Source organism: Chenopodium album, chromosome 6 (genome assembly GCF_948465745.1).
Source record: "Chenopodium album chromosome 6, dcCheAlbu1.1, whole genome shotgun sequence".
Taxonomy (NCBI): Eukaryota; Viridiplantae; Streptophyta; class Magnoliopsida; order Caryophyllales; family Amaranthaceae; genus Chenopodium; species Chenopodium album.
In genome coordinates this window covers 73,038,249-73,057,140 of record NC_137839.1, presented here as the reverse complement: position 1 = coordinate 73,057,140, position 18,892 = coordinate 73,038,249, and the positions used below count along the sequence as shown (strand labels likewise).

Here is an 18,892-nt window from a genome sequence, read left to right as displayed (position 1 = left end):
ATACTCAATCAACTTTAAGCTATCAGCTATTTATCAAACACTTTTATACAATCAGCCAATAAAATAAGTTAGTCAAATCAGTTAATACAATCAACTAGTCAAAATCAGCTAACATAATCAGTTTTCAGCTTTAAGCTGTTCACCAAATACGGCCAAAGATTTTGGGGTTGTATTTTTATTAGTAGAATTTATGAATTTCTCTATCTTCAAACCCTAAAAATCTCTCAATCTTTAAATCCTAAAATATTTCTCTATTTTTTATCTTCAAACCTAGCCACTATAGTAAAACTTAAGAGCTGCCATCGATTTTTATCGACGGTAAGCCCTAAAGTCTTCTTCAATTTATATTTTTAGCCAATAAAAATCACCACCAATATAGTGATTATATATAGTTAATCCCTCTATGTAGGGTTTACTAAGTCCCTCTTTGTAAGGTTTAGTCAGTTCCCTAATGGTGGGATATTTAGTATTATTTGTTTGGTTGTTTTCGTGTGTGCAGGACAAGAAAACAAATTTGAAAGATTCGTCTTGCAAATTTGTAGAATTGTGGGTCTGTTGGTATAGGGTTGCAGATTTAGAAGATTCGTCTTGTAAATTTGCATATCTTGATGGCTAATCAAGTTTTATTACTCTTGTTACTATACATCAATGATTCTCCGTCAAGAACGATGCAAAGACATTTAAAATTATTCAGAGCAGTTCAGAAGCGGTGATGCCATTAGTTTAAGAGTGTTTAATTCTTGCATTGAGAATTTAGTTTTTTTAAGGGATGATTGTAAGTGTCAAATGGCTATAATTCAAAAAAAAAAAAAAAAAAAAAAAAAGCACCAAAATTTTCAATAATTTGCTTCAGCAACTAAATAATTTTTCATTGTAAAAAATGTATCCCGTACATTTTAATTTTAACCCCGGAGGTGTTAGTGAACTAAATAATACGTCTCACTGTGCTAGTTCACTTTTGACACATAATAATTTTACAGTAATCAACTTTAGGTGGAAAAAATTTGAAACTAATTTGATTTATTTTATTTTCCCTGGCGAGAAGGGTTTTTTAATATTTTCTTTTTTCTTACTATTGAAAAAAAAAAACAAAAAATTGATTTATTTCAATCCGTGAGGTAGGGTGATTTTAAAACTAAGTAGTTGAAGCCCGTGCGATGCACGATTTGTTAGTATTTTTTAAAAAATATTTTTCATATTGTGATTAAAATTGTTATTATATATATATATATATATATATATATATATATATATATATATATATATATATATATATATATATATATATATATATATATACACATACACTATATTTTGAATAGATATTAGTTTAAATTTATTAGATTAAATTCCTAATATCAAAAGATAATAATATTTTGTATTTAATTAATTTAAACTTTAAAATCTCATTCGTCAATTTTGCTTACGTGCCATTTGTTTTATTTAATTGTAAAAGAAATTAATAATCTCTTATTTAATTAGCTACCACTTAAACTAATTATCCTACATGGCGCCTGATGTGGCTCTCTGAAAAACTCGGGAAAAAACTCCAATATATATATACTAGTTTTGTGCCCCGGCAATGCCCGGGTTGTTTATGGACTTTTAAGATAAAATTATACTACCTCCGTTAATTGTTATGTGCAACTTTGAAATATTTTATATCTCTCAAATAATACCCCAAAGTTGCACATAACATTTAACGGAGGTAGTATTATAATTCAATTTGATTGAAAATAGAATTCTAAATTAACTTTTTTTTGCTACAAAGTCAATTTATATTTATCCAACGTGGTACGATACTTGGCGAAAAATTAAAACGCTAAATGATGTTGTCTTGTGACCTAATTATAAATTTATTATTTGGTATTTTATCGAAAATATAACTCTAAACTAATAATCTTATTCTAAAATTCTGTCCTAATTTGATTGAAAATAGAATTCATACCTAATTTTTTTTTTATCTTATGAAATTTATCCAAGGTGGCGCGACACTTAGACGATTTTTAATCATATGAAGTTTATTTAAATTTATCCAAGGTTGCGCGACAGTTGGCGAAAAGTTGGAATGCCAAGTGTCGCTATTTCGTGACCTAACTAAAAGTTTAGCTTTATATATTAGTTATATGATATCTATATATATATATAATAGATTTGATTTATTTGAGTTCTAGATTTTTGGAACTAGTCACAACCGAGTCAATGAATCATACACTCAACCAAAAATATAGAATTGGTTCCTCCTGTCCTCGTCGGCATGATATTTCTTTCCCTCAGGAGTTTGTTGATTTAGCTTTGTGTTTTCGCACAACAAAGAATTGGGGAGGACTAGTTCATTTGGTGACTTTCTGTTGGGCTATCTGGTTGGCTCGTAATCTTAAAATCTTTCGTCAAGGTGTTTTGTCTCCAGCTCTTGTTTTGCTTTTCATGCAAGATTGGTTTGACAGGAGTTTTGCTGCTCAGGAGTTTAAGTTTTTGCTGCATTCATCGCTTCATAATCATTTACGGAGATCAAGGAGGGAGGTTGTTTCTTGTTGCCTCACTGGTTCTTCAACATTGTCCTTTGACATTTGTCTGGTGTTTGCTGGGGCTTGTAAGGTTCAGGATTGCGCAGCTGGGGCAGGTTGGATTTTTCGTAATACAGATTCTCCCCAGATTCTGGGTGGAAGTTCGAGAGCTTTTCTTTCAACCTCTCCTCTTCATTCTGAATTGAAGGCTTGTCTGTGGGGTCTTCGAGCGGCTAGTCGTCGAGGGTATAAGAGGCTGTTAATCTATACGGATTGTATGCCTTTGTTTTCTCTCTTGAAGAATGGTGGTGATGGAGATATTCAGAGTTTATGGTTGATTCAGGATATCCGTTCTGTTATTCAGAATTTTGATTCTTGTGAACTCCGGAAGGTTCCTCGTCAATGGATTGCTCCAGCACACTGGTTGGCAGCTCAGGCTCGTTGGCGTCGGTTTTTATTTTGGTCATTTTAGTTTATTTTTGTGTTTTCTTTGTTCTTCTTGTCTTAAAAAAAAAAAAAAAAAAAAAAAAAAAAAAAAAAAAAAAAAAAAAAAAAAATAGAGAGAAAAGATGAAATCTATAATCATAAGATCCTTCAAAAAAAAAACAAAATTCTTTAATCATAAGAGGTAGGAAAATAAGTAATGAGGTAAATTTATAGATGCCACGTTCGAAAATAGAATAGAGACATCTAGAAATGTAGATGATATCAAATCCTTGTTGGCAATGGTGGGTCCCCTTTTTCATGGTTGTTCCATAAACATACAGCATGCATACACGAGAAAGACGCATTATATTGTCACATAGACCGTCTGTATTGCTTACCACTCTCCGGCTATGTTCATTTTCCTTCAATGGAACATTACCATATTAATACGGAGTATTTGCTAGCTTTAACAAACTACTCCGTATTACTCGGTACATTATTTTAACAAAATTGCAGAGTTGTAAATTATTTGCAAGTATATATTTATTGTACGGAGTAGTATATAACTTTAATGGCAGAAAACAAAATTTAACACTGAAAATTATGATCTTGGATATTCTCGTAGCAAGAGAAATTCTCTTAGCATATACTTCCATTGCTTTTACTATACTATATAGTACGGAGTATTCCATACAAAAACTTTATTAATAAAGTGTACGAACATTAACTCTTTAAATTTACGTATAACATTTTAACTTTTACAATATTCATATACTCATGTTACGAGACGATCTCTTTTTAAAAGAATACTATAAAATACTGATTTAGGTGATCTCGGTTCTATTATGCACATGTTACAACATCACATATTAGGTTCATTTAGAAAATTTCTTCAAAGAAACACTATAAAATACAATTTTGCATGTTACATTAAATACAAGAATGTCAAGGTACAACAAGATCTACCGTATAAATTACCTTTGGTTTTTTTTTTTTTTTTTGAGGAAAGTATAAATTACCTTTGTTAGTTGTCCTTAAACTTTGTAAAAATGCTATATTCCTAGCATTTTATAAAATATTCCAAACTGGATTCCCCTAAAAGTTAAACCTACACAAAATTGAATTATTAATGAAAGAGGATAAACCAAAGAAAAAATGAGAATATTCGAGCATATTATACAAGTATGAAGTATATCCAAAAAGTATCACAACCAAAAATAACAAGCTAAAGGTAACTTAAATTAAAATTTTGATAAAATTATTGAACAAACAATAGTAACAATCTGACGTGGAACTTAGCTGTCTACTCCTAGTTCACCATATGCGCGGCGACTCGATGGTCCCATGTTGATCCAAATTAGTGGGACCCAATTCTAAACCTCATTCGCCTTATATATATAACTATAAAACCAACCCCTTAAAATTCACATAAAACAACGAATACCATCAATTTTTGTGGTAATAAAAATAAACCTACTACTAGAATATCCTTCCCTTTCTTTCTTGTCCTACAACCTATAACACGTGTGATATTGTTATATATGGCTATCACCGGAGCACCGGGGAGGTTCCCGGCGGGTCGCCGGGTATTGGCTTACGATAATTCGATGGGCGACGAGAAAGTGGAGTATTACGACGAGCTAGCGGTTAGCTCGTCGGATTCGGTGTTCGGGTTTTTGGAGGGGTCTATTGAGAGCACGACGAGTAACGAAGGGTATCATCAAGAGGGTGATGCTTTATTTGATGATGAGGAAGAAGGGGAGAATTCGGGGAATAGTTTTGAAGAAAATAAGACTTTTTGGGATAATCAGCATAATCTTTTGCAGGTAAAGTTTTATCTTTTTGAGTTCTATTTTAATTAGCTAAGGGCTTGTTTGACATTATTTTTGGTTTTTAGTTTCCTGTTTTTTCGAAAACTAAAAACCAAAAACAGAAAACAAGAAAAAGGTGTTTTCACTTTTTTGTTGTCAGTTTTCAAAATTATTATGATTTTAATAAGTTTAAATAATTTTTGATTCATTATGCGACATATATCATATACTTTTATACAACAAAAAACCAAAAAACAGAAAACCACAGCAATGTCAAACGAACCCTAAATTTTTTGGGTTGGTTATATGATAATTAATTATTCATATAATTAATTTCATGGGGTTTTCTCCTAGAAATGTATTTTTCTGATTTTATAGGGAAATTTCAAAACACCCCTGCAAAACTACTACCTCCGTTAACTATTATAGTTAATGGAGGTAGTATTAATCTAGAAATATAAGATAGAGTTGGTTGAATTAAGTTTCATACGACTTTAAAATGTTTTATGCAAATTTTTGTTTGTTTGTTTTTTTTTTATTCAATTTCCAATATTTAATTTATTGTACTTCATTAGAATCACTAAATTATTATGGTAAATTGTTCTAAATGAGGTCAATTTGAGTTTATAATTTTTCAACCAAATTATTTTTTAGCACGAAATTATTATATAGAGTATATGTGAGGACTCCTCTTAAAAAGAAAATATGACTATAAAATAACATATCGACTTTTGAATGAGATTGTCTCGAACTAATTTATTAATAAATTACAGGCGACATTGTGCCGGACGACATCTCTAGAAACGGGTATTAGAAATGTGACGAAAGAGGCATTGAAAGAGTTGCAAGGTGAAGGGCATTATTGTAAATGCGGCAAAGCAGTGGCGGGAAACAATTGCCGAAATTGTTTAATAAGAGAGGTCTCTAGCCGGCTTCGAAATGCCGGATACAGTAGCGCGATTTGCCGGACTAAATGGAGAAGTACACCAGAAATCCCTGCAGGTATAAATTCGAATTGTTCATATTTTTATTGTAAATAATATTATCTCCGTTTCATTTATAATATTATCTATCCGTAATTAATAGTCAGGTTGGAGTAATTTTAACTCGTACCAATTTAATGTTGATAGTTATCTACTTGTATAAAAATATGTATAATTGTCAATATATTCTATTTCTAAATAATACGGAGTATTAAAATATTAGCTCCGTTAAATATATATTAATTACTCGTATAACTTTGGGTATTATTTGTAAGATATAAAATATTTCAAAGTTGCAATCAATTATAATATTAGTACGGTAATATTTTCATAGTTACCAAATTGCTTATTTTACATTGGTCAATCAATGCATAAATGGTCAAAAGTGTCAAAACTAATATTGGAAGATTTTCTAAACTATTCAATATAGTTAGATGTATGTGCTGGATCTGTGTCATTTGATAAGTATTTTGAGCAAGTTTTGGATCGAATTTTACGGGTCTGCCTACCTTTAATTTCTCTATACCTTTTCTTGTTTGTAATTTTTTAATCTTATTTATATGGTGGACTAATTTGAAAGTTGGTATAGATCTCATTCAATGATATGTACATGTAACGAGTATTTGGAAACATCTAGTACTCGTATTTATTTAGTAAAAATAAAGTACCTCAAAAGTTTATAACTGAAAGTCTCAAATCTAAAAGTCGATAACTTAACTTCCTTTTTTTTCCTAGTTGAATTCAACAAATTTACTTCGATTTAAATTCCTTAATAAAATCCTCTAGAAATTATACACTATTATACTCCGTACTTCATAGTTGGTTAAAGTTTTCTTAACCACCCACCTCTGATTGTTGGCGTTATTAAAAATATTAATTTTTTATAGGTGAAATTGACTAACCTCACTATGAATTTTTTATTCCTCTTTTTTTTTTTAATTTCCCCTTGTCTTTACTATATCCATCAATTTGTAGAAAGGAATCTGTTGCTCATATAAGGGGCGATAATGCAAGTTGTTTGTTGGTTACTCTACAATTAGATCTTTATTTACTTGGATCTAGATCCAGCCAGCCTTACTTAAGTGTGATTGAATTGACTATTCATCAATACTTTGAATTTTCTTAGACACAAGATGTAGCATAATAACTCCAAAACCCACTGCACACTAATTAGTACAGTAATATACTAAGACATAGACGAAAATACCCATCAAATTGAGAGTAGCAACATAGACAAACCAATTGAAAATTCCCCTTCGCCTTTCTAGCTAAGGCGAAGGAGGAAAATAAAGGGGCTTTGTGCAGGGGTGTATAACTGTATACAGCCATTTAATACATTCTTTATATTATAATAGGATTAGGAATGAGTACTGAATTACGAGTTGATCAATGTAATTAGTACTGAATTTTCACTTTTGGTTCTTATATATGGCTCTAAGGGTTGTATGTGTATCGTTTAATTCTTGACCTCTAAGTGACATGTTAGAGCTCGAGTTATTTTTGTTTTAGCACAATTAATTGGAATGTTTGTGCTAAATGTTTACACATTTCTTCTACAGGTGAGCACACATTCATTGACGTAGTTGATAATTCAAGCTCGAAAAGGGGAGAAGTAAGGGTGATAATCGAATTAAGTTTCAGAGCGGACTTTGAGATTGCAAGAGCAAGCGACGATTACAACCGATTAGTCAGTCGCTTGCCCGAGGTCTTTGTAGGGAAAGCCGAACGACTAAAGGCCTTGATCAAGGTATTGTGTGCCGCAGCCAAGAAGTGCATGAAGGATAAGAAAATGCACATGGGTCCGTGGAGGAAGCAAAAATACAAGCAAGCAAAGTGGTTTAGCACTCCTTATGAGAGAAAAGAGGAGGTTAATGCACCAGCAAATCGCGTTAATTCGAGTCAAATTAGCAAGCCTCCACGGGCAGCTTCTATGCTAACTATAGCATTGATGGATATGCATAGGAAACCAGTTGCAGTTGTGTAAGAATTCCTCCATTTGGCGGGTTATCATCATTTTATTTTGTATTGTATGTATGATCGTTTCTTTAGTCTTGAAGAGTGTATAGGAATTGCGGAATGTATTACTAGTAAAGTAGGTAGGAGTGTGTGTGGTAGTTGTGACTTTAGATTGCCGTAATTGGCTTTGCAATAGTGTGCAATCTTCGTTTCTTGTTACCAATTTTCTTGTTAGTTAATAGTTGATTGAAAAGCCGAAATTTAATACAGAGTACTTCCTCTTGTTATTTAAAGTTTATATGTAATAGACTCTGATTCAATTGCTAAATAATGAAGAATTTAACTATTTTGATTTTGAATTTTCAATTGCTATAATACAGGTCGATTCTCACCAAAATCGTTATGATATTTTAATTTTGGTTGTGGATCCTCCCATAGTTAGTTGATGACATCCAAAGTTCCAAGAGACGAATAGGAAAGGGGCAACATCAATCCATAGTTGTGCACAACTGGCCTGAAATAGGCATCTTGGCTAGGGATGGCAACGGGTCGGACTCGGAGCGGATTATGCTAAATTTGACTCCGACCCGACAGGAAGTCGGAGGTTAAATCCGACATCCGACTCCGACTTCAATATCCGACCTCCGACTTCGAGTTTTTTTTTCATTATTCAATATACTTGGAGATGTTGGGCTATTTGGGCCTTTACAACCCACACCCATGCCACCATGAACCACACAAAAATCCACTATCTATTGGAGTCGGAGTCGGATAATCCGTTAAAGTCGGACATTTGTCGGAGTCGGATTTTTTTCTCGGATTTTTTGTAGGATCTGAGTTCGACCCTCCTCCGACTCGGAGTCGGATTATTTTAACGGAGTCGAACTCGGATTACTTTTTTCTCGGACTCGGAGCGGATATTTTAACTCAGATCGGGGCGGAGTAGGATCGGATCCGGACTAGATTGCCATCCCTAATCTTGGCCCATCTTTAGCGGGAAATCTGAGGTTTGAACCCGTAAATTAAGTTGGGCGAGAATAATCTAATACAGTTAGGCCCAACTACTTCTTTCAAAACTAATTATATTTGATGGCCTAGTCCGGAATAAATTGGGCCTGACTTAGATTAAAATCTAGACATCTAGTTGATTATAATACTACGTAATTGAAATACTCGTACTCCTTAAGAATTTAAGATGTTCCCTCTATTTATTTTTTTTAATTGTACCAGTTTGATCAACATATTTGATGACGAGACACTTTAATCAATAATATCTTTGATTAACACTATGTAAAGTATGAATTATAAAAAAATTGATATTCGAAATTTATATTGGGATAATACCCATGTGAGGACTATGTTTGATCTTACTTATGAAACATATCTCTTTCGTTCCAAATTAGATGACACATTTCTTATCTCACGTTTGTCAATGCAAAAGTTCAATCGAATATATCTTTAATTATATTATTGTAAAAAATACTAAAAATTGAATTTTAATTAAGTACACATTGACTATTTTTTTTTATACCTAAAATAATCAAAGCAAAGTTAATAAATAGTGTCGATAATCAAAATGTGTTATCTGATTTAGAGTGGAAGAAGTGTTACACATATAAATATTGGTCAAGGTCGTGTACTAAATAGTGCCAAAATCAAATAAGGACACTTAAAAATAAGAAGGGAGTACTCCATGGTTAGTAGATTAGTAATATTCCCTTCATTTTTCATGAGTCGTGGATTATTAAAAAAAATTTTAAAAAAAAGTAAATAAAAATTGTTATAGAATAAATAAAGTTAAAGTTAATAGAACTTTAAATAACGTATAAAAATAATAAATGAGTAGAACCAAATACGGAGTTATAATAAAGAACATACTTTTAATAAAAGATCAATTGAAAACCTCCACCATTTTTATAGTTGAAATGATTCATATGAAAATCATTAAAGTAGCAAAAAAAGAATTTAAAAATATCCCGAAAGCAAAAAAATAAAATAAAAATTCTAGAACATACATGAACCAATAGATCAATTACATTCTTACTTTTACGTTTTGGCATGTTCAGATAATAATTATCGGTTAGATGCTAAATTTCTCTCAAACATAACCAAGTGCAAAGAAATCACGGGTTCAAGCAATAATTTTTACCTTTATAATAAATTGCTTTAGCATAATAAAACATAAAACAAGAAAATTCTTAGGCTCATTTCATTTTAAATCATCATTTATCACTTAATACTTCCTTGGTTAATTTAAAGTGATTATAAGTCTGCACTATTTCTATGCTACGGAGTTCTTGATCACATATTTTCACTAATCATTTAAAACAAATTTATTGTTAAAATGTTGTTAATACACAATTCATTTAAAAAAAATGAAAGACATATGATGCTAGTGGGTTTTTCAGTAAAATCAGAAGAGTTTTGTCAAGTTTATATGAATGCTAAGTTATTAGGGAAAAAAAACTTTATATTACTCTATTCGTCTTTAAGAAGTTTTATTTGTCCGGACATGATTGTCTCATCACAAACAATTATTGATTTTTTTTTAAAAAAAATTACTTGCGCCTAAACAATGCTCTAATGGAGTATAAATATTGCACATTTAATACATTGTTTTCAAAAGTAAACATGAAATGTGATATAGCTTAGTAATAAAAATTGAGTGTGATATTTTGAGGTTGCATGTCAAGTTCTTGTATAACTTATATTTACATTTTTTAAAATTTAAAATTGTATATGACATAAAAAGTTAAGGCCCCGTTCTTTAGAGCTACTTTGCTCTGCTCTGCTCTGCTGAAATTTGCTTTGCTCTGCTCTGAAATCTGCTCTGCCCTGCTCTGCTTAAAATTAATACTTCATATTGAATTATTATAATAATAATTAATATTTAATAATAATAATTAACATTTAATATTTAATAATAATAATTAATATTTAATAAGAATAATAATAAATAATTAATATTTAATAATAATAATAATAAATAAATAATATTTAATAATAATAATAATTAATACTTAATAATAATAATAACAATAATTAATTATTGATATTTAATAAAAATATAAATAATAATAATTAATTATTAATATTTAATAATAATAATAATAAATTTTTAATAATTAATAAAAATAGTATTAATTTAATAATAATTAATATTTAATAATAATAATAGTAATTATACTAATAATAATTAGTAGTAGTAGTAGCAGCAGCAGCAGCAGTAGTAGCAGCAGTAGTAGTAATAATAATAATAATAATGAAATCTGCTACGCTCGGCTCGGCTCTGCTCTGCTGAAAAAGCTCAAAATAACAGGGCCTAAGACTATAATGCATCACATTATATAAAAACTTTATTTAAACGCTTTTTAATTACTTTGTATATGGGTGAGAGCAATAAATACTTCGTAATCTATAGTATTCAAAGACATAAAAGTTTAACTGTTTCAACAACATTCAGATATTTATTAAAGCAATCATAATTACATACATTTGATTTGTTCATTCCATGACAAAGACGCAATCTTAATCTATCATTCACGGAATTTGGAAGCATATTTGCGCCTTACCATAGGAATTAGATATACGCAATTTAAGCGTCTTTTTCTCCTGACTTCATGTTTATTAGGCTCAGCCCCCCCTATTTTCGTGGGGGACCTTATTCTACTTTCTCTTCAAATATTTCATCATTTTGATGCTTACAATTGGATATTCCTTTCTATTCCCGTTTTATTTTGTGACATACATTCTACTTTCCCCCTATTTTTTTTTTCCCTCTCTCTAATAATAGTGGGCCAGGCTCATATACGAGGGATGACAATAGGGCGAGGGGACCTGGATAGTAGGTCTCCTAAGTAGAGAGTGTCATTTTGATTAACTTGTTAGCTAATTTACAATTTAGATTATTTATGTATGTAATTATATATTAATATAAAATTATAAAAATTGGTATTATAATATCATGCACCTTCATTTTACGGTTTTACCATGCAATCGAATATTATATCATTATTTGACACACGGGCCCCACATTCGTCCACTACTAATTCTTGTTAAGTCGAGCACAAGATTGTTTGTTAGCACAACATGTTTACCTTACTCGCATGTTATGCATGGTGGTTTATCTCATAATGCCAAATACTACCGTCTTTTTTAGTTGACACGTTTTGACTATAGCACTATTCTCACACTCCTCTTTGATTGTGTTTTGTGCTTTTATACGTAATGAAAAATATAGTTATGTGGAATCTTGTTAGATTTATCACAATATACATTATCAAAATATCAACTTTTTATAATTTTTGCTTATCGATAATTAAAGATATGAATGGTTAAAGTTATGTATTGACAAATGTGACTAAAAAACCGTGGCAACTAAAAAGAAAAGGAGGAAATATCATATTAGGTCATGTCAACCTTCTTATTTATGGGCTAGGTGTTGGGAGGTAAAGAGAAGAGCTTAGGTAGGAGAGAATCCAACCTTAGCTTTAAGGCTTTAAGTACCCTTACAATGGAATAATAATTAAATCCAAGGGTAAATTTTTTATCAAGCGAGTCAAGTCTTATTTAATGGAATTTCTATCATACTAATTGACCAAAATAATAAAAGTTGAGCCAGTTAATTAATAAGAAAGTGTTTAATTTCACATATAATGTGTACACTTTATAAATTTGTAAAGATCATTTAACAACTTTCTTAGGAAACTTCTACTTAGCTTATCTATGGAGCATGAGGTAATCAACTAAGTTAATGGTGGATTAGGTGAATAAAATATTCAATAAATAAGTTTTATATGTTTTATCAAACAACTTCCAAAATTTTTACTTTCACTTAGTGTAACAATAAAAATAAAAAAAATAAAAGAATTAAATGAGTTTATACTCCATTGTCCTTATTCTATGACATTACGAAATTTTAAATTACTCCAACTCTTTATTTCATCTCAACGAGTTGTGTCGGGCCTTTGATATTTAGACATGAATTATAACTTCTACGACACGTGGACACTTTTTTTTAGTTCAAAATCATGAATTTTTCTCACAAAACACTCGAGTCGAACACTTGATCATGTACCCGTGTCGAATATGGATACCCGTGTCATTGACAAAGATGAACATATAAAATTGGATTTAATGTTGAAACCCATTGTTGCCCACTTGTGAGTGTCCCACATTAGAGGAAGAGGAGAAATGGTTTCACTTTATAAGGTAGAGGAATAGCTCCTAGTTCTCCTACTATTGCCAATTGGTTTTAGTATAGAAGCTTCTAAACCTTGTTTGTGGACCAAACTCTCTTCCTCCTTGTTCGGGTTGCCAAGCCCATTTCATATTGTTTCGAAATTGAACATGGTATCACAGCCAGGTCGTGAATCTCTTCTAAACTGAGTATTTAATTGCTACCTATAAGGATTATTGATCTATAAGGTAGAGGAGTAAATCCTACTATTGCCAATTGGTTTTAATTAAAATAAAACGTTGTAAGCTACTATCTTAGGTAGAGTTGTCAAAAGCTGATCCGACCCGAAATACTGACCCTAACCCGACCTATTAACCGACCCGTCTGAATCCGAAAAAAATGGTGACCCGAACCCGACCTGAAACCGACCCTAGACCCGAGTTGACCCGATTATTTGAGACCCAAACCCGAACATTAACCGACCTAGAGACGACCCGACCCGAATGTAACCCATAAATTGTTGACCTGAACCGAAGCCGACCTGAACCTGAAATTGACCCAAACCCGTTTTAACCCGTCAATACCCGAATTCAACCCGATTTGTTCCTAACCCGACCCGAATTCAACCCGACCTGTTCCTAACCCGACCCGAATTTAACCCGACTTGCTACAAACCCGACTCGAATTTCAACCCGACCTGTTACAAACCTACCCGACCCGAATCAACCCGACTCAAATTCAACCCGACTTGTTATTGAATCAATATGTATAGGTTGTTATCTCATGTTGGTATTGGAACGTAAATTGAATCCTAACTCTATTCCTTAAATATTTCACTTTCAATTTTAAGAGGTTAGTTTCACAACATGTTTTTAGGGACGAAACATGTTTTCCGCAAATTATTGACTTGAATTGAACCCGAGAATGACCCGACTTGGAAATGACCCGACTTGATTATAACCCGCAAATTATTGACTTGAACCGAACCCGACTTGAACCCAAGAATGACCCGACCTGATTATAACCCGTAAATAATTGACTTGAACCGAACCCGAGAACGACCCTAACTCGTTTAAACCCGTAAAGACCCGAATTTTACCTGACCTATTTTTCACCCGACCCGAATGTAATCCGACCTTTTACTAACCCGACCCAAACCCGATAAGATGTATGACCCGATGTGACCCGACTCAAGCATGATCCAACCCGAACCCGACCCGCATATGTTATGACATTAACTCGTATTGACCCGACCCGAGATGACCCGATTCAAACCCGACCCGTTTACCTGAATTGACAGCTCTAATCTTAGGCCGAATTATATTGTTGACTTCTACCAATCTACCATTGACCAAATTTTTCCACATCTACGGTCTGTATTTCTTCTTCTTACCACATTTGAGGAAAAAAAAAAAAAATCAAATATGGAGTACTGTACTTCAATATTGACATTTGTCGCTTTCCTTAGCATCGTATACAATTCGTATACTAATAAAGGACACTTTTTATTTATTTAAAAAAGTTATATAAAGCTTTAAGGACACCTTGCTCATACTTTTCAGAATTTTGGGAGATTAATTTCTCCTTCATTCTCCTTGCTATGCCCCTCAAATGATAGATCCTGTCCTTCATCCTCTCTAATTATTGTTTGAAGAGGAGAGAGAAATTTTTCAAACTTCTAAAACATTATGCTTTTGACTTTCTCCTAACTACCCTTCTGGTATGTAATTCCTTTTGATTCATATTTTATTTTTGATTCATTTTTGCTAATATTTTTTTCTTAATCTCATTTATGGTTTCTGGGTCTTTCTTATTTTTGATATTAATAATACATTATTTGTTGTTGCTGTTGATGATGCTATTCTTCATTGATTTCTCGCAATAATTTGCCATTTTTTATTGTTTATTTTTTTTTTTGGGTTGTTTATGATTTTTGATAATTTATCTTAATTATGTCTTTCTTTGTTTGTTTGATTGCTAATTTAGTCGTCTATAGCTGTCGTTTTCTGGGTTTTAATTGAATTGTTTATGCATCTTATCTGAGTTGGGATTTTAAAGGGGTTGTAGGAATGGTGTTATTTGACTTTTACTTTTGATTTTTCTTTGTGAAAGTTGTTTTCTTTTTGTGGGTGATAAATTGTTTCTTGTCAATAATCGCAGGCTTAAGATTTCTGAAATTGGATTCGATTTTCGAAGATTAGTTGGTTTCTGGGTATTCAGAAATTCTGGGCTTGAAGCTCTATTTTGGTTTGTAAATACATAGTGTAATTAGGTTGATGGATGTGGGTTCGGGTTCCGGTGTTGATAGTTTGGGGTTAATGTTTTGATGGAGGAGTTTGTATATTTGGGTGCAAGTAGATTATTGATCATCACATTTTGTAGTTTTTAAGGGTTTTGATTTTGTGGGAGGCCAAATGGATGAAGAGTCTTCTTCCTGGATTAGGAGAGCGAAGTATTCGCACACCGTGTGTCATCGACTTGATTCATCTAAATTGGCCTCCGTTCCATTAAGATTTCGTACAGTTGAAATCCCGAAATTTAAGCCTAAGGTGCCTGATACCGCCCCTGTACGCAAGGTTGGAGAGCCTTATCAGCCTCAGATTCAAAAGAATCCGTTGACAAATAAGCAAAGATCTGTATCACCTCTGCCGGAAACTATTGTTTCTGATACATTTAAGGAAGCTCGGTTGGAGAAAAAGAGATCGTCTACTCCTCTTCCGAGAAGGAAGGAGTCTGATAAGAAAACAATTGATTTTTCTTTTAGTTTTGATTCTCCAGACGGCAGGAAATCCAATGGGAGGAATACTAGTCCATTGAGGAGTTTTTCTCCTATGAAAAGTTTTGGTAGATTGAAGCAGAAGAAGGATTCTGGTTGGGCAAAGTACTTTGATCATGGAGGGGGAAAAGTTACATCTGTAGAAGCTGCTGATGATTACATGGTCGATCTTTCACAATTATTTCTTGGGCTTAGGTTTGCTCATGGAGCTCATAGTCGGCTTTACCATGGAATATACAAGGATGAACCTGTTGCTGTGAAAATTATTAGAGTACCTGATGATGACGAAAATGGAAACTTGGCTTCTCGATTAGAGAAGCAGTTTAATAGAGAAGTTTCTCTTCTATCACGCCTCCACCATCCTAATGTAATTAAGGTAAACTTGCTTTGCTCCATTTGTCTCTTTGTAAGCTAGGGGGTTTCTTTTTATTTAAGGTATCCTGTATCCATGGTCTGTGTTGCATATTTTCCATTATTTGCAGCTGATTCTTCCTGCTTTTAATTTAGAATTGAACTTCGTAGTATTATATTAGGTATATATATGTGTTCATGAGGTTGTTTTCAATCTTTTCATCATTCACTGCCGGTATCATCCAGGATACGAAATATTAATCTTTTTTTTGGAAGTGATATTAGGATTTTGTTGTTAAATTGTATGTAGTTGCAAACCATTTACTATATCTCATACTGAATGCGGTGATGACAATAATTGGGCTTCCTTATATAATGAATTATTAATTTATTATCATCTACAATTTTGTTTGTACCAGTTTGTGGCAGCATGTAGGCAACCACCCGTATTCTGCATCGTTGCCGAATACTTGTCAGAGGGTTCTTTGAGGTCATATTTACACAAGCTTGAAAATGAAACACTTCCTTTACAGAAATTAATCCCTGTAGCACTCGATATTGCTCGTGGAATGGATTATGTGCACTCACAAGGTGTCATTCATCGGGATCTCAAACCTGAAAATGTTTTGATTGATCAATCTTTTCGCATGAAAATTGCTGATTTTGGGATTGCTTGTGAGGAAGTACATTGTGATCCTTTCGCTGATGATCCTGGAACATATCGCTGGATGGCTCCTGAGATGATTAGGCATAAACCTTACGGAAGGAAAGTCGATGTATACAGCTTCGGACTCATGTTATGGGAAATGGTATCAGGAAATATTCCTTATGAGGACATGACCCCTATCCAGGCCGCTTATGCTGTTGTTAATAAGGTTTGTTTGTGGTTACTACTTACTAGTCAGTGGTTTTGCTAGTATGTGTTTGCTTGTATATTAAGTTGCATGTCTCTATTATGTGGGAATTTCCTTTGGATGGATCCAACTTGCCTATTTTGCACTTATTTACAATTAATATTAAATGTTAATGATAAGATACGCTACCATGCCACGTGTCATTCTTAGTCGGCTTCAATTTCAAATATTATCTCTTTTCAGTCAAAAAATGTGTCTAATAAGATAAGAATCGTAAGCTTTGTTTAGAGGGGTGAAGAACTTACCATCTAATTTACAACAAATTTATGTTTATTAAGCCACCTTAAACTCTAATATCTTGTACCTAAAGACGAGAGAAACTTTTCAAATTAGAAAAAGAAAAATCGTCTAAACAATGTTTAACTTTTATGCAAATAATTATTTTTTAATGTATATTCTCCTATATATTAAATTTCATTTCTTGTCAACAATTACATCAATTTAACAATATTGACCTCATATTATCTGCATTGGCCTAGAGCTGTAGAGCATCACCTTGGCTGATTACTAGTTTGAGATTATGCTTTAAAATTGATTTTTCTTAAGTTTAGGTTAACCTATTATCCCCTGTTGAAATTCAATTTTAAGTGGTTTCATTGTAATTCGAATGTACTAGCTTACACTTGTTACAAGTCTCTACTCTCAAATGATTTTGTTAAGTGTAATATAACTAGGCTGCAAGCTGTACAAATATAATTTTTTTTTTCCTCTTTCCAATTTTGTATCACATACTTGATTAAGGAGGCAAGCAATCTTAGTGACTTGGTGTTTTTCCGAAATTCGAAGCTATCTCATACCTCGGACTGAGGAATTGAGGATAGTATTGTTGTCTGTTGTAATGAAATCATTTGATGTTGATATTTAGCTACAAGTTTGCAGATTAGTCTTTTAGAACTGTTGTCAGTGTCTTCCTTTTTAAATCTTGTAAATAAGATGCAAAATTAGCTAATATCTGACCCGAAACCATCCGAGATTGCAGAATTTGCGGCCTGCTTTCCCAAAGAGCTGTCCTTCTGCCATGAGAGCTTTGATTGAACAATGCTGGTCTGCACAGCCAGAGAAGAGGCCTGAATTTTGGCAGGTCGTGAAAGTTCTTGAACAGTTTGAATCTTCACTTGCCCATGATGGGACCTTGAAGTCGGTACAGAATTCTATTTTTCAAGATCATAGGAAGGGATTTCTTCATTGGATACAAAAGCTTGGTCCCCCTCATTCTCATTCCAAGTCAATGCCTAAACCTAAGTTCAACTGATTCTCCTTATGGCCTTGCTTTTGTAGTTCAATCAGATTACCTTGTAATTAATAGGCTTATTTTTAGTCTTTGTTGGTTGTATTACTATTTCACATCAATGCAAGTGGAGTCAATAGAATAGTGGCATGCTCTGAGTTTGAACGCTTCTTTTACACACTACATGAGTACATGCACAGCAATATACATTTAAATATTGAAAAAGAGGTGGTTGGTTTTGATTGCAACATCATTAGTTTTTATGGGGCATAATTTCGGATGGCCTTTAAAAATAGAAGTATATTTTCTTCTTAACTTGCTTTCCATTGGAGATTAATTAGTTATTGGCTGTTACTATGATTGATGAAAGTTTTGTGATCTTAGAAGAGTTGTTGACAGGGGCTATGTTTCAAGCTATTCGATAGCTGATGTGTGTGTGTATATTTGAAAAGTTCGCATGCGGTTAATATTTGTTACATGGAGTTCTTGTTTTCAACTTGAATCTAAATTTATCACTGAAAGTAACTGGAGGAGAAACAGTTGTATTTGAAAGCACTTGATGAGTGAACGCTTGTTGCTTCAGCCTCCCGCATTTAAAGAGTCACTTGCATAGGTGCATGTGTAACTAAAGCAGGTAATTCTCACTTTATTTCTTTAAGATATCTTTTTGTGTAAATAGAATTCTCCTACTTTCTAAGCCTCTGTTTTTTTTTTTTTTTTTTTTTTTCATGTCGATAATAAGATGTTTATTCATTTTGTCC

General features: G+C 32.6%; 3 protein-coding genes across 3 annotated transcripts; all 3 read left to right on the top strand.

The window, feature by feature from the left end:
• Positions 1-2,202: 2,202 nt before the first annotated feature.
• Positions 2,203-2,979, top strand: LOC145637209 (uncharacterized). The gene has a single exon (XM_081688686.1). The coding sequence runs from the start codon at positions 2,203-2,205 to the stop codon at positions 2,977-2,979; it is 777 nt and encodes a 258-aa protein (XP_081544812.1).
• Positions 2,980-4,376: 1,397 nt separating this feature from the next.
• On the top strand, positions 4,377-8,042 carry LOC145636267 (uncharacterized). The gene is made up of 3 exons (XM_081687777.1): positions 4,377-4,759; positions 5,518-5,746; positions 7,287-8,042. The coding sequence occupies exons 1-3, from the start codon at positions 4,475-4,477 to the stop codon at positions 7,709-7,711; spliced, it is 939 nt and encodes a 312-aa protein (XP_081543903.1). The 5' UTR covers positions 4,377-4,474; the 3' UTR covers positions 7,712-8,042.
• Positions 8,043-14,386: 6,344 nt separating this feature from the next.
• LOC145636266 (serine/threonine/tyrosine-protein kinase HT1-like) lies at positions 14,387-18,379 on the top strand. Its single transcript, XM_081687776.1, has 4 exons — positions 14,387-14,582; positions 15,023-16,014; positions 16,409-16,864; positions 17,883-18,379. The coding sequence occupies exons 2-4, from the start codon at positions 15,277-15,279 to the stop codon at positions 18,153-18,155; spliced, it is 1,467 nt and encodes a 488-aa protein (XP_081543902.1). The 5' UTR covers positions 14,387-14,582; positions 15,023-15,276; the 3' UTR covers positions 18,156-18,379.
• Positions 18,380-18,892: the final 513 nt, after the last annotated feature.

Bases quoted from the DNA above. Each gene is read 5' to 3' on its own strand.
- LOC145637209 (XM_081688686.1), top strand. From the start codon at position 2,203: ATGAATCATACACTCAACCAAAAATATAGAATTGGTTCCTCCTGTCCT.
- LOC145636267 (XM_081687777.1), top strand. From the start codon at position 4,475: ATGGCTATCACCGGAGCACCGGGGAGGTTCCCGGCGGGTCGCCGGGTA. The intron at 4,760-5,517 runs GTAAAGTTTTAT...AATAAATTACAG, and splicing joins ATCAGCATAATCTTTTGCAG to GCGACATTGTGCCGGACGAC. The intron at 5,747-7,286 runs GTATAAATTCGA...TTTCTTCTACAG, and splicing joins TACACCAGAAATCCCTGCAG to GTGAGCACACATTCATTGAC.
- LOC145636266 (XM_081687776.1), top strand. From the start codon at position 15,277: ATGGATGAAGAGTCTTCTTCCTGGATTAGGAGAGCGAAGTATTCGCAC. The intron at 16,015-16,408 runs GTAAACTTGCTT...TGTTTGTACCAG, and splicing joins ACCATCCTAATGTAATTAAG to TTTGTGGCAGCATGTAGGCA. The intron at 16,865-17,882 runs GTTTGTTTGTGG...CCGAGATTGCAG, and splicing joins CTTATGCTGTTGTTAATAAG to AATTTGCGGCCTGCTTTCCC.